This window comes from Metarhizium acridum, assembly GCF_019434415.1.
Source record: "Metarhizium acridum strain ARSEF 324 chromosome Unknown scaffold_421, whole genome shotgun sequence".
Classification (NCBI taxonomy): domain Eukaryota; kingdom Fungi; phylum Ascomycota; class Sordariomycetes; order Hypocreales; family Clavicipitaceae; genus Metarhizium; species Metarhizium acridum.
This window is the reverse complement of record NW_027094035.1, coordinates 139,015-158,674: the sequence shown is the minus strand read 5'-3', so window position 1 is coordinate 158,674 and position 19,660 is coordinate 139,015. Positions and strand designations below refer to the sequence as shown.

The 19,660-nt window shown below is 45.8% G+C and overlaps 5 protein-coding genes across 5 annotated transcripts; 3 read left to right on the top strand and 2 right to left on the bottom strand.

Annotated features, from left to right (window-relative positions):
* The first annotated feature begins 21 nt into the window (after positions 1-21).
* Positions 22-4,308, top strand: J3458_017242 (uncharacterized protein). Its single transcript, XM_066121067.1, has 2 exons — positions 22-1,119; positions 1,170-4,308. The coding sequence occupies exons 1-2, from the start codon at positions 457-459 to the stop codon at positions 4,092-4,094; spliced, it is 3,588 nt and encodes a 1,195-aa protein (XP_065973892.1). The 5' UTR covers positions 22-456; the 3' UTR covers positions 4,095-4,308.
* A 503-nt stretch (positions 4,309-4,811) lies between these two features.
* Positions 4,812-8,325, bottom strand: DNM1_1 (Dynamin- GTPase protein). Its single transcript, XM_007815304.2, has 4 exons — positions 7,953-8,325; positions 7,500-7,886; positions 5,824-7,422; positions 4,812-5,766 (listed from the first exon to the last, which is right to left on the bottom strand). The coding sequence occupies exons 1-4, from the start codon at positions 8,049-8,051 to the stop codon at positions 5,455-5,457; spliced, it is 2,397 nt and encodes a 798-aa protein (XP_007813495.1). The 5' UTR covers positions 8,052-8,325; the 3' UTR covers positions 4,812-5,454.
* Positions 8,326-8,664: 339 nt separating this feature from the next.
* On the top strand, positions 8,665-9,624 carry COX19_1 (Cytochrome c oxidase assembly protein cox19). Its single transcript, XM_066121066.1, has 4 exons — positions 8,665-9,028; positions 9,106-9,140; positions 9,197-9,311; positions 9,388-9,624. Exons 1-4 carry the CDS (start codon positions 8,979-8,981, stop codon positions 9,503-9,505), a joined length of 318 nt encoding a protein of 105 aa, XP_065973891.1. The 5' UTR covers positions 8,665-8,978; the 3' UTR covers positions 9,506-9,624.
* A 185-nt stretch (positions 9,625-9,809) lies between these two features.
* J3458_017239 (uncharacterized protein) lies at positions 9,810-13,556 on the top strand. Its single transcript, XM_066121065.1, has 2 exons — positions 9,810-10,052; positions 10,115-13,556. The coding sequence occupies exons 1-2, from the start codon at positions 9,944-9,946 to the stop codon at positions 12,436-12,438; spliced, it is 2,433 nt and encodes an 810-aa protein (XP_065973890.1). The 5' UTR covers positions 9,810-9,943; the 3' UTR covers positions 12,439-13,556.
* Positions 12,946-13,363, bottom strand: SMT3_1 (SUMO protein smt3; the record flags this gene model as incomplete). Its single annotated transcript, XM_007815306.1, has 2 exons — positions 12,946-13,008; positions 13,130-13,363. 2 exons carry the CDS (start codon positions 13,361-13,363, stop codon positions 12,946-12,948), a joined length of 297 nt encoding a protein of 98 aa, XP_007813497.1.
* Positions 13,557-19,660: the final 6,104 nt, after the last annotated feature.

Genomic DNA, 19,660 nt, shown 5'->3' with positions numbered 1-19,660 from the left:
TGAAGTCATACTCAGGCTATGGTGACAGTGCGGCTTAGTCAGGATTTGCAATATTCGTAATTCCATACGGAGTACGCCAAAGACTGGTCCGCAACGAAACCACCTTGCGCTCATTTATCATCCGGCTCCTAAGCTTTATGCTTTGCTTTTACGTGACTACTCATTTTCAACGGCCAATATTCACCTGTGGGGCACTTCTCGCCTGTTTGGACGGCAGGATAGAAGTTCTTCTACATCAATCCATCACATCGGAGCAGCTGTCTTCCATCATTTAGTCGCAATGGTGCCTTGGAAGAAAGGATCAGATTTACTATCCTGTTTATTATGCACCGAGTCCTCTTTTAAAATCGTACATTAGGATAGCATCTTGCATGCTCGAGTCTGAATAGCAAGGGTTCCCATCAATCCCAAGTCGAAAACCATACGCAACATACGGAAGATCCAGATTGCGACGCGATGGCCGCCGATGTATGCCAGTTGGACGAGCACGGAGAGCATTTCACAAACAGGCTGCACAAGGGTACCCAGCGGAATGAAAATCGATCGAATAATCTGGATGATGCCGAACGGAAGAGGAAGTTGGTAGATGCCCCCTCAGCAGAGGAGCTGCCAAGCTCCAAGCGAGCTCGGCTGGACCCAGACGACCAGAAGGCGCCGGGTTCTCCTCAATCTATTCGTCAAAATATGGCATCACGACTCCCAGCGGAGGCATGGCACCATGTTTTCACCTTTGTTCCACCACGTACCCTCGGTAGCTTGATGTTGGTGAACAAACAGTTCAACAGTTACCTCGACCCCTGGTCTGGCTTCAAGTCAACGCATGTTTTCGGCACCTCTTCCACCCGCAGTCTCCCAAAGCTGGGACCTGATGCCATATGGCAGGCATCACGACGTCTGTTCTGGCCGCGGATGCCAGCGGCTCTGAAAGGCAGATCAGAATTGGAAATGTGGCGCCTTTGCTGCTCGCGAGCGTGCCAGTTTTGCAGGTTTCGTGATGTTTCCGCCACCAACAACTCTGAGGGCCAGTGGAGCCGAGGGCCTGGCGCCAAGGGTGTCTCTCCCGTCTTTCCCTTCTTTATTGTGTCGTGTGGTCGGTGTCTTAGCGCCAAGAGCACTACGGTATGTGCCTCAATGTCTCATGGCAAGGCCTCTCATCTGATATTTCATAGGAGATTGATCTACTTCTAAACTCGTCCGCGCCATCTGCCTTACTCCCCGGGCTGCCAATGGTGTTTTTAACCCAGGAGAACCATGTTGTACCTCCCCACGTGTTGGCCTCTACTACAAGCTTATCACATGCACAGCCCACAAAAGTGTTTTGGAATGAGCAAATTGAAAATATCAAGTCTGCATTTGAAGATGCTAAGGGATTCGGCCCTGCTGCTGCAGAGGAATGGATCAAAGGTCTTGGGTCGCAGGGCAGACGCTGTCTGGCTGACGTTGCTCGATGGGAAAGATGGCATATTGCTGGCGGCGTGGATGAAATGCGCAGACTGAACCCCAGAGTTTGCTTGACTGTTGGCCGTTCGCCGGATTCTGGACGCCTGACAAGAACAGCCAACAAATCGGTTGAGTTGAAGCCTGCAAAGGCTGTCACTAACGGTGGGCACAGAGAAGATTTGTCCGTGCATCATGACCGCCCTCCAGCCTCGGTACTCACAGATCTACCAGCTCAAAAAAGTGCTCCAATCCAGTCGGCTGAGGCCACCTCCACTAAGGGTATGACAGTATCTGACTCCAAATTAAAGCCAACAAGTGAGGGAGCTGAGACAGTCAAGGCTGCAAGGCGAGGTGAAATTGAGCGGCGGGCATACATCCTGCAGCAGCCAATTCTACCGAATGTTCTTGCACATATGCCGGCCTTCCAAGCGGCTCTCCAATCAACCACACCGTTGGATGACAATGCTTGGCAGATTCTGAGACCGTATCTCTTGCTGCAGCGAAAGGAAGCAGAAATCAAAGAACGAGAAATTCAAGTCAATTCCCAATCTTCAGGCGGAGTTGTGACTACGGCGGATGTTCATGGTCCTCGGGGTGGTGCCAGAGTGACGGATGCCGATTGGGATCGAGCTCAGGGACCCTTGCGAGGACAAATATCTGAATTTGCCGATGAATTCATCCAAAATGAGTGGTCTGGCCACACGGTGACCAAGAAGAGCGCCCCTCAATTTGCGGCAGATATTCTTCTTTACGTCCGCAAAAAGTTTTATGCGAAAATTGCGAATGATGTCAAAGCAGACAAAGCTTCAGGGAAGAGGTTGATCACCGAACCACCAGAAGGACCTTGGACCCAGAAGCTCACTTTGGAGAACATGAGATGGATTTTTGATGTCAAAATCAAACCCTACACCGATCGCGTCCGTAAGGAAGTCTTTCGTTGCAATGGTTGCGAAGGATCCAGCAAGTTCTATGAATTCAGTGGCGTGTTGCAGCATTATGCCTCCAAACATACAAATGCCTTGAGTTTGGGCAACACTGTTGTACATTGGAGAGCGGAATGGCCAGAGAAGCCCATCTTCAAAACGGATCCACAGCATTCTGCTAAATCTCATGCAAAAACGAAGACGGGGCCTTTAGATGATTATTTCCTCCGTATGCCTGGACTGCCACAGCCGGTGAAAGCGCGGCTTGGCTTGGAATATAAGGGCTATACCTCGGATCTGCGAATGAGTCTGTCTACAAACCACGGGATAGACGTCCAATCTGCTGCTAGTCGACGAGAGTCTTATCAAAGAGAGGACTCCTGCGAGCGAGGCCACCCGTTATACCCCCATCGGTCTCAATCTGAGCGTCCCCCACAAAGGCCAGAACCTTCCCTTGAGTCTTCATGCAAAATGATGGGCGAATCGCAAAATATGGACTATGGGCAGAGCTCAAGAGATACAGAAAGGGGGAAATCTGTGAAAGCTCCGACTCCGAATTCCAAATACCTGGAATATATTGTCATGGTAGCCAAGAGGACTTGGCGGAAATTGGCGAATGTGAAGAGGCTCCAGGATTCCGTAAGAGTTTGTGCTGTCATCCATCATATAGCGAAATCCTTTCAGACAAAGTATTCAGAGGCAGCGCCCTTGAAATTGTTCATCAAGGCACTTGAAAGTCACAAATCTATTACTCACCTTGGCTCTGTTTCTGGCCTCTCATGTAAGGCTTGTAAATTGAATACTCATTCGACTCCTCTGTCCAAGACCTACACACTGGCCAAGCTCTCAAGGCATTTCGACGGGACGCATAGCAACCAAGTGGTGCCATCCATTAATAAGCCACTCGACTGGCCAGTGGACATGATTTGGCTTCCTGAAGTATCAACCCTGACGAATTTACGAAGTGTCATAGGCGATGACAAGGAGGTCCTCGACTTGGTCTCAGATGCCCTGCCGTGGGCGTTTGAGACTCTTGGTTGTGGCCATGGAACTGTACGGAACGACAACAGCTACGATGCTGGTAGTCGAGCAGCAAACACGGAGTGGCAGCAGCCATCGGCATTGGCTGAGGAGACCTCCAGATGCAGCAACGAGCATTCAGCTGTCCCTCGTCTCGAACTCGATGGCTTGGAAATTATTGAGCGGCCCGCTGCGTGGTCAGGGCGACATGATCGCATACATGATGAGTCCGATACCAGGCCGCCGCAACATGGGATTCCACCACTCACGCCCCCTAGACACATAGAGTACCGGGAAAACGTTGTCAACTATCAAGGATATACGAAGCCTGCCCAGACTGAATCTGCAATGAGCAGTCGGTTCAACACCCACTGGGGCAATGGCTATGAAAACGACAACATCCATGCGCGCAGACAGGCACACCACGTACCACACCCCCGGTATGAAAGCCACGTAGTCGAATCGTACGAAATAGTAGAAGTATGCGACCCCCACGGCAGCTACCTCATCAGAAGAACAGTTCGGCCTCCGTCTCAACGAGAATTGTACTACGAAGACCGCCCTCAACCATATGCGGTCCCCGATGGGCTTCAGCACCAGCACATGCATAACAACAGTAGTGGTCGTGGGCATACAATGAACAACCACCCCAGAATCTCGGATTATGAGGAGTACGATCCTCGGTTTCCAGCCGCTTCCTGGAGAGGCTAGATTTACACGGGGATAGACGAATTGACGGGAACCGCTTTAGACGGATATCCGCTTGCATGAAGTATATTTGTATTTACGATTGCTTACTTTGATTTATTATACCCACGGTATTATACGGCGCTAGACAAGGAGGAGAAAAGGGGAAAAGAATCGGTATAAATCATTTTTTGAATTAAATAATATATAAGTACTATTATTATCAAGTTAATTAAAGAAACAATTTAAATAACTATACAAGTAAAATACCTAGTAATATTATATTTTAGCTGTACGTAAGCTAGGGAGCTGTACTCAGAGCATTGACAAGAAAACTACATTTTCAATTTTCAAAAAAGCTTAAATAATTAATAATAAATCTAATAAAATACTTGAATGATAATAATAAATACATAAATTAGCTAATATTATAACCAATTAGCTCACATAAAAAAGTGGGTCCTTCTAGCTTATTATAAGCTTAAAAACTAGATTATGTAATTTTCTAAAAACACACTATACTACACTACACTATAAAAACTACATTTTAGGGTTTTTACAGTTCTAGGCTTATAAGAGCTTATAAGGACCCACTTTTTTATCTTATCTTATAGTAGAAGATTTATACTATTTATCCGTAAAACTTATAATCTTATAAGTATTTTATTAGATTTAATATAATTTTTTATATTCGAAACTACAAAAACTATAAAACTACAAAACTACACTACAGTCAATGCTCTGGAGCCTGTACTTAACCACGTATTATTATAATATAATATATTATAAATCTTTTGGTATGCCCGTGGTTCACGTTGTAGTTAGCAAATAGCGCCATTTCAGACGCAGTAGCAACACATATCCTTAGAATTCATACGGAGAGAAGATGTGCGACAAGTCGAGTGAAAATTTGTAGATACACAAAAAGAGGAGCGATACACTATATATCCCTCCCGTTTTCCCCTTCAAAAAGTGCAGAGTGGCATGGCATGTGTAGTTCCATCTTCCATCTCCCGCCGCCATAAGCCCCAACCACGTTGTTTCCCCTCGCAAACACTTCTTCACATTTCCCTCCCTTCGTCATGGTGTACATCAAAGATAACAGAGTTTACAAAAAATGAGGACAGACGACGGCGTTCTAGACATAGCACACATGAATGCCTTTTTAGTTATTTCCCGTCTCCCATCCCTCAGTCCTCTATGCTCTAATCCACGCTGAGCATGTGCAAAGTACAAAGACGCCACCCCATCATTAAGTTTTTGGTCTTTTTTTTTTCATTTTGGTCTTCTTTATAATGTCAATAAAGTGGCAATACCAAATTGATACGTGATGAGATCTTAGAGGAAAACAAACGAAACCCGGACCGTGATTTGCGTCTTTGGTTTATAAAACTTCGCCAATAATCTTGGCGGCTTCCCTGTATGTTTGGAGGAGCTTCTCACACTTCTCGCGCTCTTTTTTAACACCGTCGTCCTCGTACAGGAGCTCCTCGAACAAGCTCTCCTTGTATAGCTCGCTGACAAGGCGATTCTGAACAACATCTTTGGAGTGGTTAACCAGGAGGTGCATAATAGCTTTGGGCACTTGATCGGCAATAGATTCTCGGACAATGTTGAAGTAGGAAGAGATGAGAGCCCGGATAAGCTCAGTTTCCATAACCTCACGGTCGGTCATGGCGGGTTCGTTAGATTCGCCCTAACGAATGAGAATATTAGACGACATATCAGCATTGTCAAACATCAATAAACTTACAAGATGTGACGCAAGACCGTAGCTTCGTCCAGTGGGATCATACTCGTCAACTTGAGAGTGAGAGGGGGCAGGTCGTAGTGCAACTCTCTCTTCTCGGCGAATAGATTGAGATATGCTTGGCTCAGAAGACTGGCTAATGTGCCTGCCGGGGTTTGCAGGGCTGCCGGGCAGGGCACTCTGCAGAGTAGCGCCATCCTTGCCAAAGAAATAGTTCAAAAAGGTATCTCGGGCACCCAAGCCTTGACCGTTAACCCGTGAAGGAGAGTTAGGCCGAATACCGTTTACAGCAGCGGCAAGGCTTCCATGAGCATTCTCGTGAACAGCAGGTGACAGGCTCCGGCCAGATTTAGAGTTCTGCTTGCGGCCGTTCTCGCCCTTTTCTGTGATACTACCATCTTCCCCATCCTCTGTTGGCTCTCCATTGGTGCCGAGCTCCTTCAGGCGGCGCTTCTCCCGACGCTCTCGCTCTTCCTGGATCAATCGCTTTCGTTCACGTTCTTGTTTTGCGCTGACAACATTGCTCATGGCTGCAGCGGCACCAAGGAAGTTGGGATGGTTGGTATTAATATACGCCCGCTGGATGGAGATGAGAGATTCTACGTAGGAAGAGGCGGGACCAAGTCTCTCCCGTAACAAGTCGGATACCGTTTCGATTAACTTGGCTTGCAATCTAGGATATCGCGACAGTTCAGTAGAACCACAGGTGTGGCAGATCTTGATCAACTCCTCATATACAAGCTCGACGCAGCGTTGACTGGGGATTTCCAAAAGTTTGATCTGGGGCTTAACCAGCAGATCGAAAGCCATTTCGGGAACGAACAAGCTGGGTCGAGGACCGGTCGAGTTTCGGATGGCGGTGCGGATATCCAGGGCGGTAAGGTTAGAAGTAGGATCGATGGATTCGAGCGAGCTGCCAAAGACGGAGTTGAAAATGTAGTAAATTCGGGCACCACCGCACAACTCCTTGGTGGAAATTTCAGTCGAGGTGCCATCTATGGAAGAAATGAAAGAGGTTGCAAATCGAGTCATTTGTTGCAGGATAAGCGAGCCACGGTGCTCCTTGCCACTAAAGGCCATGTCACCGTAGCTAGCCAGCTCTTGCTGAGTCTGGCCCATAAGCGTATTCAGACGAGCTTTGATATCTGGCAACCGCTCTCGAATATGCGACATGAGGGTGGAGTTGAGGGTCTTGGCCAAGAAATGAGTACCGCATCGGTTGGAAATGTTGCGATAGGCCGGATGGTGCTTGAAGAAGTCCATCTCTGCCTGAAGAGCCTCCTCCATGGGTTTGTTGCCTTGGATATCCTGCTGCGATCGGTTGACAACACCAATGAATCCAAGCTTCAGGGGATAGACACGGCCAGAAAGGATATCGAGTGCGTTCGTACCATGGTCCATCAGATCCAGTTTGGTCAGTACACCGATGGTCCTTCTGCCAAGGGCATCCACATGTCGGGCGAGCTTCAACGCCTCCGAGTTAACAATGTCGACATTGGCCGGCGATACAGCCAAGATAAGACTGTTGGGCTTGGCGATATACTCGGAAATCAGGTTTCTCGTTTGTTTCTCGATATCGGTGGGCTGATCGCCGATGGGGACCTAAAGCAGGCAGGACAAGTTTCAGAAACGGCTTGCATACAGGTATGCTGCGCCAGCAAGTTTTGCTCAAGGCTTACCTTTGTCAGACCTGGTAAATCAACCAGGGTCAGGTTAAGAACATGGGGAGAGTAGATTTTGAGGTTGATGGGCTGCCTGTTGATGCCCTTGTTGCTACCGGCGACTCTTGTTGTTTCATTCTCAATCTCTCGCTTGACATCAGAAAAGTCATTGAAACGTCGGTTGGGGATATGATGGAACTCAGCCCACTCGGATCGCCGGGCGGCAGCTGGTGATCTGTACGGGTCGAGCGTTGGATCGGGGGCGCTTTCGTCCTCAGGGACGTTGATGAGCTGCAGGATTAGGGGCCGGCGGGTGACGATGCCGCTTCCTCTGGGCAGGAAGTCCCGGCCGACGATGTTTTCTAGAACCGACGATTTACCAGCCGACTGTGAGCCGACCACAACCTAAAATACCGCTGTTAGTTTGAGAACTAGTGCCAATTGCTAAATTTTTGGTCCCCAGGGGCTCACAATCTGTGGGAGGTCAAGGGAGTCGCTGCCGATGGTGTTGAAGACCAAATCTTGCAGCTTGTTGACCGTGGTGAGCAGGTCCTCGCCCAGGGCAGCCATGGCAACGGGGGATGCAGTGTCAACTGCGACAATGGCAAAAAGGCTACTGGGGAAAACGGAGAGAACGGAAGACTGCAGCTGGGGTGGTCAAGTGGCCGCGAGCGCGGAGCACGAATACACAAGCAAGCAGCACGTAGTTGAGGATTGCGCTGCGCGTTGACATTGAATTTGGAACAGAGACTTTGGATCCAAGGAAGCGCACTTGAGCGACGCAGGCGTGGGTCTCGAGTCGAAGTCCAAAGGTTGGACGTTGCTGAGGGTGACTTTATCGGTGGGCCACGAGACCGCAAGCACGAAGTATACGCATTGGCAGGCACTGTCCTCAAGTACCTCGATGTAACTCGGTACCCGCTTCAGCAGGGTATTTCCTCAGTGTCCAGTACTTGAATACCTACTAGTCACCTACTAGGTAGGTCCTTCCAGATCTATACAGACCAGTTGACGTATCTACCTCTAGGTAGGTACTTAAGTAGGTAGTTAGTTTCCTGGCGCACCGAGAGTTTGCACTACGAGAAACTACCTAGGTACTTAGTACGTGGCATGGAGCACAGAGTCGTGACGACGTTGCCATTTCAGCTCTGTTTGGAGTTGGGATTCCTCAAGATTCCGTACTGTGGCCCACCCGTCATCGCCTTGCAAAGGTCATTCATTTTGCCCCGGCTGCGTTGTGTGGCTCATTTCCAGGGCCGCCACAGGCACCATAAGTTAACTATTGACTGACGACTGACACCCACTTTGGCCCTGTCGGCCAGATGCTGACCTATACTCCGTATTCCTCAGGCCACATGCATCTGCCTGCGCCACACCATCAGGCTGATCCACTTTGCTCAACTCACCACATTCAAGGCCAAATCCCTGCTTCAACTCGAAATATGCGCCTGTGAATATCTGGCGTGACCAGATGCAGACACAGAAGTCACCAAAGCCATGAGTACATTCGGCAGTCCAGGAAGTCTGCCGTCGACGAGGCCCAAGCCGTAAGTTGACCGGCCCCGTCCGTCCAATCGAGAAGGAATCAAAGACAAGTCTAACCAGCAAATCCCCCTTCAATCAGTCCGCAGCGAGGGAGTTTCCCTTTGGACCACGATGGTAAGTTGTTGAGTCGAGGGAGAACGAAAACAAATTGTCCTGATTAGTCCATCTAGGCGAATGCAGGGAAGTAATGACCAACTACTTGGCTTGTATGAAAAAAGTGAGAGGTGTCAATGAGGACGAATGCCGAAATCTTGCCAAGGCCTACCTGTCTTGCAGGATGGACCGGTGAGTTATGTATGACAAGTGGGCTTCTCAGCACTCAAGGCTAACCGAGGAATTTACATTTCTTCCTTTGCCGTAGAAACTTGATGGCCAAGGACGAATTTAAAAACTTGGGTTTTGCGGAACCGTCAAAACCGGAACAGATAAAAACACATCCAGAGCCTGAAAAAGGCGTCAAAGGCGAGCTTAGATGGTAGCGGCTGGACCGGTCTCTTTGCTGTAACACTCCTATGTATTATAGCTGTTGTTGATATGAAACCATCACTTGCAACAGAACAGCCGATGACTGTGATGGCTTTGATGACGCTGATTCGCCCGTCTCGTGTGCTCGTACGTACTCTGTGAGTTGTCGTCCCATTGTTCCATGGTGGAACCCCGGAACGTGGGTGGCACGTTGCCTAGCCAACCGCCGCACCCAGTCCCTGCAATCGCGGCCTTTGTGATTGGCGTACAAAACTGCATGCACTTCATATCATGCAAGACAATGCTTCAGCCCAACGACGTTGGGAAAGTCAACAGCCTTGACCACCTTCTCATAAATACTACCTATTTGCTACACCCTCACCATTTCTGTTCCATGATTTTGTTGACTCCGTGATCAAATTTACTGTAAATTTGTTCTTGATTTCAGCTCAATGACACTCATGGCCAACGCCAGCCTCCCCACGATGAGGAAGTCTAGCGGGACCAAGACCCGAAAGGTGACACCGCCGTCACCGACCTACATGTCCAACGATCAATTTGGTATGAGCAAGGCATAAACAGAACTATAAAAAGCTCTATTCTGACAGGCGTTGCTCTCGCAGCGAACTATCTCTCCGAACTACGTTCCAACCGCACGGCACGACCTGGTGGAGCGAGGCCTCTGCCGCCATCTGGTGGCCGATCGACACCCTCACGCACGAGCCTTGGACGACACAGCATGGACTCTCCACCTGTGTCCCAACCTGCAAGCAAGACAAGCCAGACAAGTCCGCAGCGCATGTCATCACAGGCCCCAAGTGTTGGTGCGGGCACAGTCACCTCTCGATGCTCCATGTCAAGCACTCGTGGGCGAGACTACTATCCAACCAGCCCAGCTGTGCCCGTGAGACCATCTGAAGTGGTCCCAACCGCGACTTACATGGAGCGGGGTCAAAGATGGATGGAAAAGGAAGAGGCCTTCTCTTTGCGCGATGCAATGGAAGCCATGGACATTCGCGATGGCTCCAAAGCCCCTGTTGATGACGATAGCCGCATCTATAATGCTGCTCTGAACGAAGCTGCAGAGTTGGTCTGGCAGCACCAGCATGGATACCGGGAACCCCAGCCAGACGGGCCATATCGCTACAAATCTCATCTTAGAAAGAACAGTTATGCCCATGCCCGAACTGCAAGCATCGGTAGATATGGTGATGGCATTGCCCCTAGTGGGTTAGGTCGTGATCCTGGCCCCCGGTCTGTGTCTGGTAGTTCTACAGATAGCTCTGGATCTGTACCTGGTAATCGAGCATCTTCGGATTCTGCCCGGTCTGCCAAAACTTCTACAAGACCGACGAAGCCATATGGCAGCGTTGGTGCTGGCTTCCGCCGCCGCAGTAGTCTTAACAGGAATATCAGCGGGGAAGTTGAGCGTCCATTCTCAGGCGAGCAAATCTGGGAAGAGCCCGAAGGCTCTGTGAAAAAGGGCCTGGATTTGTCTGGTGGCCGCGCGTCGCCAAACAAGCTTAGCAGTATTCCTCAGAATCCTCTCAACAGATCTCAGATAAGCCAGGCTTCCAATAGTGGCGTGTCCTCAACCAAACCACTTAATAAAATTGAGATCCATCGCAATCCTCCATCTCAATCACGGAACGCATTTTATACGACCAACTCTCAACAGTCCAAAGCTGAACCAGAGCCCCAAGTGGAACGCAAGAACGGGGTAGAGATTCGCAGTGACGACATTCGTGCTGCCACAAGCTTCAGGTTGAAAGACCGTAGCGCAAAGCTGCCAGAACCGACCGCCGTTAGCGACAGTCCTGGGCGGCCGATTGTAAGCTTTGATACTAATTGGCAACCGCCTGAGGAGTCCACTGATATCAGCCCAGACCAGCCACCCAAAATCTCGCTGCTCAACGTCAAAGTCCAGTCGCACCAGAAGCCCGCCGAGTCTGTGGCAAATCCTAACATCAATGCTGCGAAGGTCGACCCGCCGAGGCCACAATCAACGCCCTCTGCGAGTATTCCAACGATCTCAGTAGCTGAGTGCGATGACCCCCCCAGGAAGAAGGATGTTGCTCCGATGAATATCCCCACGATTGCTGTTGAAGATGAATCGGCAACCAAAAATGTGCCATCCGTTGTGACACCACGTGCAAAACAGGCAGGCAGCTCACGACCCCTACCTGCCCCAACACCATCCCAGCCTAAAGCACGGAAAGTTCAGATGCCTCGCGGCCACTGGTCTCCCGCTATTGGTAGCATTAGAAGACCAGCCACAACATGCCACGAATGCGGCTTCCCCATTGAGGGCAGGTTCGTGGCACTGGGCGGCTCTCAGGAGCGCTTTCACCCTCAATGCTTTAGCTGCTTTTCCTGTGGTACCAGCCTGGAGGCCATGGAGATCAGCCCTGAGCCAGAGTTGCAGCGAAAAGCACGCCTTGAGCGCATTCGTCGTCGCGAGGCAGGAGAAATACTGGATGAAGTACCAGGCATGACCATGGAGGAAGATGGGGATGAGCGACTTCGCTTCTACTGTCACCTTGACTGGCATGAACTGTTCGCGCCGCGCTGTAAACATTGTCGGACTCCGATCCTCGGGGAGCATATCGTTGCCCTTGGGGAGCACTGGCACTACGGCCATTTCTTCTGTGCAGAGTGCGGTGATCCCTTTGAGCATGGCATGACTCACATCGAGAAAGATGGCTATGCATGGTGCATCAAGTGTCAAACCAAGCGAACAGAACGACGAGCGCCAAAATGTAAAATGTGCAAGAAGGCAGTGATTGGTCAGTACATTCAAGCGCTCGGCGATGAGTGGCATGAGCACTGTTTCCGTTGTGCTCAATGCGAAGGGGGATTTGTAGATGGTCAGATCTTCACAAAGGAAGTCAAAGGGGTCATGGTTGTGCTCTGTACGGACTGCCGAACGCGTGATCTCAAGGCATGATGCAGTATGATTTTTATGCGGCGTTTGCATTGTGACATTTGAATCTTTGAAGGGACCTTTTCGTCAGGATAAAAGGGTATCATGATTTGTTCAGTGTGGACTATGAGCGAGAATGGAATTCCTGTGCATGAAGGGACCGCGCATGGGTGTTTTTGAGTTCGTTGTTGTTATTTCTTCCAAGCATCACGATTTAATATATGCAGGCGAGGGAACTATGTGTGCGAAGGTGTGCTTTTGGATGATTGAGAAATCATGAACGTCGTCTGTGTGTATTGAAATTCATCATAAAACGAAACCTGCGGACTATCTCGTTGATGGATTCCGTGAATCCATGCTTACAGAAGCAAAGATGCAAAAAAAAAAAAAAATAATCGAACGGTCTGTCCTTCTTGTTTGCACAGAAAATGCGACCAGTTGTATCATCTTCGTCCTGTAGAATTACCTAACGCCACCGAACCCAAGCAGCCGACCGAATACATGTGCGTGTCCTATCGCATCCGATCTGGTTTAAAAAGAGCCGCCGACTTGTTCTTGATGGACTTCCAGGGTGTCGCCGTCTTGCATTTCAAGCTGCGAAGAGGAGGTTAGTCATACACGTCTCACGGGAAAGCTTCAAGACTAGTCATGTCCAAAAGGAAGGTTGCCTATCGAACGAAGAAAGGCGTGAAATGCAGCGGGGTGAAAAACGTACAGTATCAGGCGTGTCAGTAGGCTGACACCGCGAGCCTTCAAACAAGAATCTCACAGACGAGGGGCTCTTGCCCTGGCGCTCGCAGAAAGCGTTCATAAGCTTCTCTAATTTGGTGCTACGTTTAATTTTAAAGAACACCTCGTTGTTATTGTCAGTGACCTTGAGGTTCAGGTGTTCTGAACCGGCGGGCGCCTCGTTCCGCTCAGGTGACGTGTGGCCTTCTTCGTTGGACATGGTTGCTGTTTTCTTGGTCTGTGGTTTCTTTCGTATGGACTGCGCGCGGTTGTGATGCGACGCGACGATAGAAGTGGATGATGCAAAAAAAAAGGAAAGGTGCAGGAGAAGTTGGCAAGAGGAGATGAGTGGTGGTTGGTTTTGGGGAATGAGAAAAAGGTTGAAGGTCCCTTGGCTTCGGTTTTCGTTTTGGCTGTCGCCTGGCTCGTGCTAAATCTGGCCTGCGCCCCGGAGTTTAAAGGGAAGAAGGCCTTGGAAGCAGGCACTGGGCGATGTCGGAATCGTTGGGAGGAGGGCTTCTGGTTGGCTGTGCTGGCATTAGGCGGGTACGGGGAACGGGACGGTGGCGAGAGAGAAAGGTGTGGTGAGAAGCAAGTTGCGGCGCCCTTCAATGTTCACAGTGTAATTTCGCACAGGGCAGTTGAGCGCTGATCCAGCGAGACATGCAGTGAGTCCAGTGACTCGCGGCGGCAACTGGCCCCGAGTGCTAGCAGTCGGCGGCTGGCGTGGGTTTACGCACCGTGCCTTGGGTGACTTGGAAGCCTGCACCTGCGAGTCGGGTGCACGTTGGAACTTTGCCCACTCCACTTTTTCTAACCCTAACCCTATTTATGTTCAATGACGGCAATAGCAGCACATCCTCTTGTGACTTTGCTCAAGATTGCTTGCTCCGTCATCAACTGGCCACTCTTGAACTCACAAAATCAAGCCATCATATTTACGATTTAATTATGGTTGGCACTTTATGCAAAATCCTTGCAAGAGGCTGGACGGTTTGCTAATGCCATGCAACAGGGCTCTCCGAAGACAGATGTCGACGCAAAGCCTCCATGCCATCCGAGAGCAGTCAGTATCGCCCACACTGTTGCTTCATACCCATCCTACAGCAATCAAGACTGACAACAGCTTCACCAGTAGTGCGCAATTCAAGGTATGATATCAGTTCATGCGTGGGCTACCTCCATGGCGGCAACCAGAACACACTAATGTTGGTCGTCTTAACAGACTGTCTGACGCGGAACAACTACAATGACGCCAAATGTCAAGACGTGGTCAAGGCTCTCTACGAATGCTGCGACGCATTCTACCAAAAGAATGGCGATGATGCGACTACTCCAAGCTGCCCCAAGCCCAGTTTGCTCCGTCTGAAGATGGAGCAAATGAATCAACATTGAAGTGAATAGAAGGAAATAAGTTGCACAGTCTCAGTTGTACAGAAATGGCATGTAACGCTCATCGTATACGATGTCCACCAGCAGGAGAAAATTTGGTAACTTTTGTGAAGAGCGCCGAGTATTTTCTAGGCAGTCATTGAGCGCGCAAGAGATCCGTAGATCTGAACAAGCATTGGGAGGTCTTGTTCCGAGACTCTAATATGAATGCCGTGACATTGATGAGAAGAAGAAGAAGACCAGAAGGCAGCAAAATTTTGTGCCTCTATACCAACCCACCGGGGGGCCGGCCGACATCGCTTTACTGCATATCGCAATACCCCGTAGCCCCATCTTGATCCGCAGGCGCAGGTTCCAAGAGGAGAATGCATACCACCCGACCATTGCTCGCTTACCTGACCTGACCTGACTATTATAATTAACCTAACCTAACTATTATTATAAGGCCTTTATTACTTTTTAATTAATTAAAAATTTTTAAGCTATAAGAACTTAATTTCCCTTTATAATATAATTAATTAATAAAAGTATAATTAAAAAAAATTTTCTTTTTTATTTATATTTAATAAAATTCCCCTTAAAATATAATTAAATTTAACTTTAAATTAAATTTATATTACTTTTTATCTTTTTATTTATACTTTTATCTTTTATAATTATTATAATAAGTATACTTATATACTCTTATAAACTTCAAAATAATAATAGTATTAATTAATTATTAGATTTATTTAATATATATAATAAATTTTTATTTAATAATAAGAATAATAATATAAATAATTTAAAAGATATTTAAATACTTAAAGTAATTTTTACTTTTAAGTATACTCTTATAAATAAGGTATTTTATTATAACTTATATATTAAAATACTTTTATTAATTTATATTTTATAGGTTAAGTTTTTAAAAGCGCTTTTATTACTTTTTATATATTTATTATTAAATAATTAAATTTAAATTTTAAATAATTTATTAATTATTAATTAATTTTTCTTTATTACTTCTATTCTTAAAATATTATAAACTATAAATAATAATATTGAATATATTATTTTTATAAAAGTATTAAGTAAAAAAAATATAAAATAACTTTAAAAGAGTATTTAAGATAATATAAAAAGATTCTTTTTAAGTAAAGTAATAACTTTAATTATATTAAAAGGTATTTTAATATTTTAGTATACTTTTATATATAGAGATATTTTACTTTAACTCTTTAAAATTATTATTATATAATAATTATGTTTAAGTTTCTTAATATATTAACTTTAATAAAAGAACGTATATTAAGTATTATTATTAAAAAGTAAGCTATAAGATAAGATATATATTTTTAAACTTATTTTCTTATATTAATATTATTATATTTTAATTAAGTATATATTATTTAATAAAAGTTTAATTAAAAAATATCTTATAAATTATTTTAAGATAATTATTAATTAATAATAAAAGAGTCTTAATATAATTATATTACTTAATTTTAATAAATTTATATATAATACCTTAAAAAATCTTTAAATATACTTAATTAATATAATAATAACTTTTATAATATTATAAACTTAAAGTTTATAGATTATTATAATTAAATTTATAATATTATTAATAATAATAATATTATAAGTTATAATAAGAGTATTCTTTTTTTATAAATAACTTTTAAAGAAAAAAAACTTATAATATATAGCGGTATTTATACTTATAAGTTAAAGAAAGTTAAACGATACATTTAATTATAGCTATATTATTAATATAAGAGAATAAGTATACGCTTAAGTCTTTAATTTAATAAGTTTTACCTTTATAATTAGTTTTATAAGGTCTTTTATTAATGTTTTATTAAGTCTTTTAATTAGCTTTATATAAGCTTATATTACGTAATTAAATTATTTAAGTTATTTAAGTATTTATTTACACTTATAATAAACTATAGCTTATAATACGTGTAATTAAAATTACTAGTATTTTAAAAGTATTTAATTACTTTATTTAAATTAATTTATTACTTATTTAAAGACCTTACTATTCTTAAAAAGTAAGTTATAGGAATTAAAAAGTAACTAGATTACGATACCGCGTATAGAGTTATAAGTGTGTGTGTGTGTGTCGCGTTTAGGCTAATAAAATAATAAGTACTTAAATATTATAAATTTATAAAAGAATATTAATACTTATTATAAAAGATTATAATTACTTAAATTAAAACGTAAAATTAATTTCTCTTTAATATAAAGTTATTTTTAACTTTATAATTCCTATATTTACTAAAAGTATACCTTAGCTTATAATATTATTAATATAAAGAGTATAAATACCCTTTACTGTTACGACCCAGTCACAGGCTGCAGCGTAGGCCGCAGGATGGGCCGGTTGCATGAGCCACCCAGTGGCTCAGGGCACAGCGGGTGACGGATTAATGGTCGGGACGGGCCGCCAATGAGGAAGAGTTCACTGACTGTTCAGTGAACTCTAGACGAACCAGTAGCACGCATGTAACCATAGTTCACCAGGACTTCAGTGAACAATGGGTGAACACCGTAGTATATAGGGACCCCCAAATTCGCTTCATAGATAGACTCTAGCTCCTTAGCTTTCAACACACAGATCATTACATTGACTAAGCTTCGCTTACAACTCTTTGACTCTGATCACTTGGTTACGGTCTACGACCTATTACCAACGTAACACCCAACTGCTCAGATTGACTGCCCTAGTGGCTCTGCCAACATAAACTACGACCTAGTTTATCCCTTGGGAACCTAGCGTTACACGTCGAAGACTCCTATTGGACCTTCCGTGCAACAGTCGTTACACGTTGAAAGCTCTTGTTCAGACTACTACTGCGTCACTCTGAGCAATATCTGATAACTGTCAAACATGGCACCACGCGAGGCTACTACCGCATCTGGATCGAACGAAACTCGGGAGGGGCCACCAACCATCTCTGCTCACGAGATGCTCGCTGAGATCATACGCCTCCGCGAACGGGTTCAACAGATGGAAGAAGAACGACAGGAACAAGCCACGGCTGCTGCCACAATTAAAAAGGACTTGGGAGAAATCCTCAGACCCAGGGCGCCGGGACCGTACGACGGATCCCCGGGTGCACTTCAAGGATTCCTCACTCAACTCAGGGCTTACCACCGACAATTCCCAAACAAAATGGAAGAATCCTCTGCCAAGGTACTTCACGCAGGAGGATGTATGACGGGAATAGCACTAGCATGGTTTGAACCCATCATGAGGGACTACCTTAACAAGGAAAAAGACGACCGCGAAAACGAAACCAACACCATTTTCGAAAGTTACGATGAGTTCGAAAAAGCCATCAAGAAAGCCTTTGGAACAGTTGATGAAGCTAGAGCTGCCGAGTACCATATCGACGGACTCAAGCGGAAAGGATCGGCATCCGATTATGCCGCTCGCTTCAGACAACTCGCATCTCAGCTTGACTGGGAGGACGAACCTCTTATGTCAGCATTCTATAAGGGACTCAAGGAAGAAGTTAAAGATGAACTCTATAGAGAGAACAGGCCAGACAATTTATCGGACTACATCGCTATGACGGTACGGATCGACGACAGACAGTATCAGCGACGCATACAGAAAAAACAGGGTAAAGGAACCTGGAACCCTACTAAAGGAAAGAGTTACCAAGCCAATCAACGCAGGAAGCGGGACGAACCTATTGCCTATGGTCACACTCTTAATCCTGGACGAATGGAGCTTGACGCTACCAAAAAAGATGACAAAAAGGAAAAGAAGTGTTATAATTGCGGAAAACCAGGACATTTCGCCAACAAATGCAAGAAACCCAAGAAAGAATGGAAGCCAGTACCAGAAGGAGGTAAGAAACAGCTCAATGCTACTAACCAACAGAAGATCGAAATCTACGAACCAGAGGTAGAGCACAAAAACCTAAGCTGGACCTTCTGCTACGATAACAACTGCTATACCCACCTCAGTAGCAAACAAGGAACCGGATGGTTTCCGAAAGAACCCAAGAAGCCGAAGAAAACGCAAAGACAGATAAACCGGGCATTGGGAATCACGACACCACCACCACGAAAACCAGGACACGAAAAGCTACAAAGGATACCAACGCCGGAGCTTGAGGAAATACGCGCAGGAATTCAAGCAGCGCGACAAGCGGTACAAGAAGACCTGGACGAACAATCAGTGGAAAAAAGAACCCTTGCGATGACAGGACGAAAGGAGATTTTCGAACCAAAATCGCCAGAATATTTGAACGAAGACTCGCACCAAGAAATCCTCGATTGGGTGCGACAACAAGCAGAAGCAAGGAAGATTCGAAGGGAACAACAATATAGGGAGGAACAGGACGCACAAATCCTCACCACCCTCGATGAACCAGAAGATAGAGTAAAGGAAATGAGCGTCGACGACAACTGCGCAATCCTAGATACTCCAGAAGCGTCCGAAGACGAACAAAGCGAGGAAGAAACGCCTGCAAGGCTAACAGCCACACAAGAACAAGCTGTACAACGATATTTTCCCGCACCAACAGGAAAACATTTCGCAATCCCTATCATTGCGGTAGACACCACCACAATGTTAAGAAACCCGACACTATGGTACCCAGAAGGGGACGACCCCAGACTCTCACCAAGACATAAGGACCATACACGATTAGCATGGGCATCATGCACATTTATGATGTGTCAGGCACATTTTACAACCAAGGCACGACTGGATGCATTCCCGATCCGAATGAGAGGATATCCGATCAAAGCACCATACTTCCGATGGGAACTCCTAGAATGGAGAGTGAAGATAATCAACGATGACCAAACTATGATCTTGGAACCCGATTCAAACACACCCATCAAATGCCGAGCTCATACAGACCCTACGGATGTATGTGAATCAGACACATGCCAACTGCACGTGTATACGAAGAACAAACAATGGCATCAGTATGTGTATGAGGGAAAAATCCCAACACACAGAAGAGAGTTGTTACTCAAGTCACCTCGATGTGAAACGAAAGACCACATGGTATGCCCACTACCCAATTGTTCAGAACATATGGTAGATAAGGCCAGGGAATGGCACAAGTGGCAATGTGGCACACCAGCAGCATACAAACGGGCACAA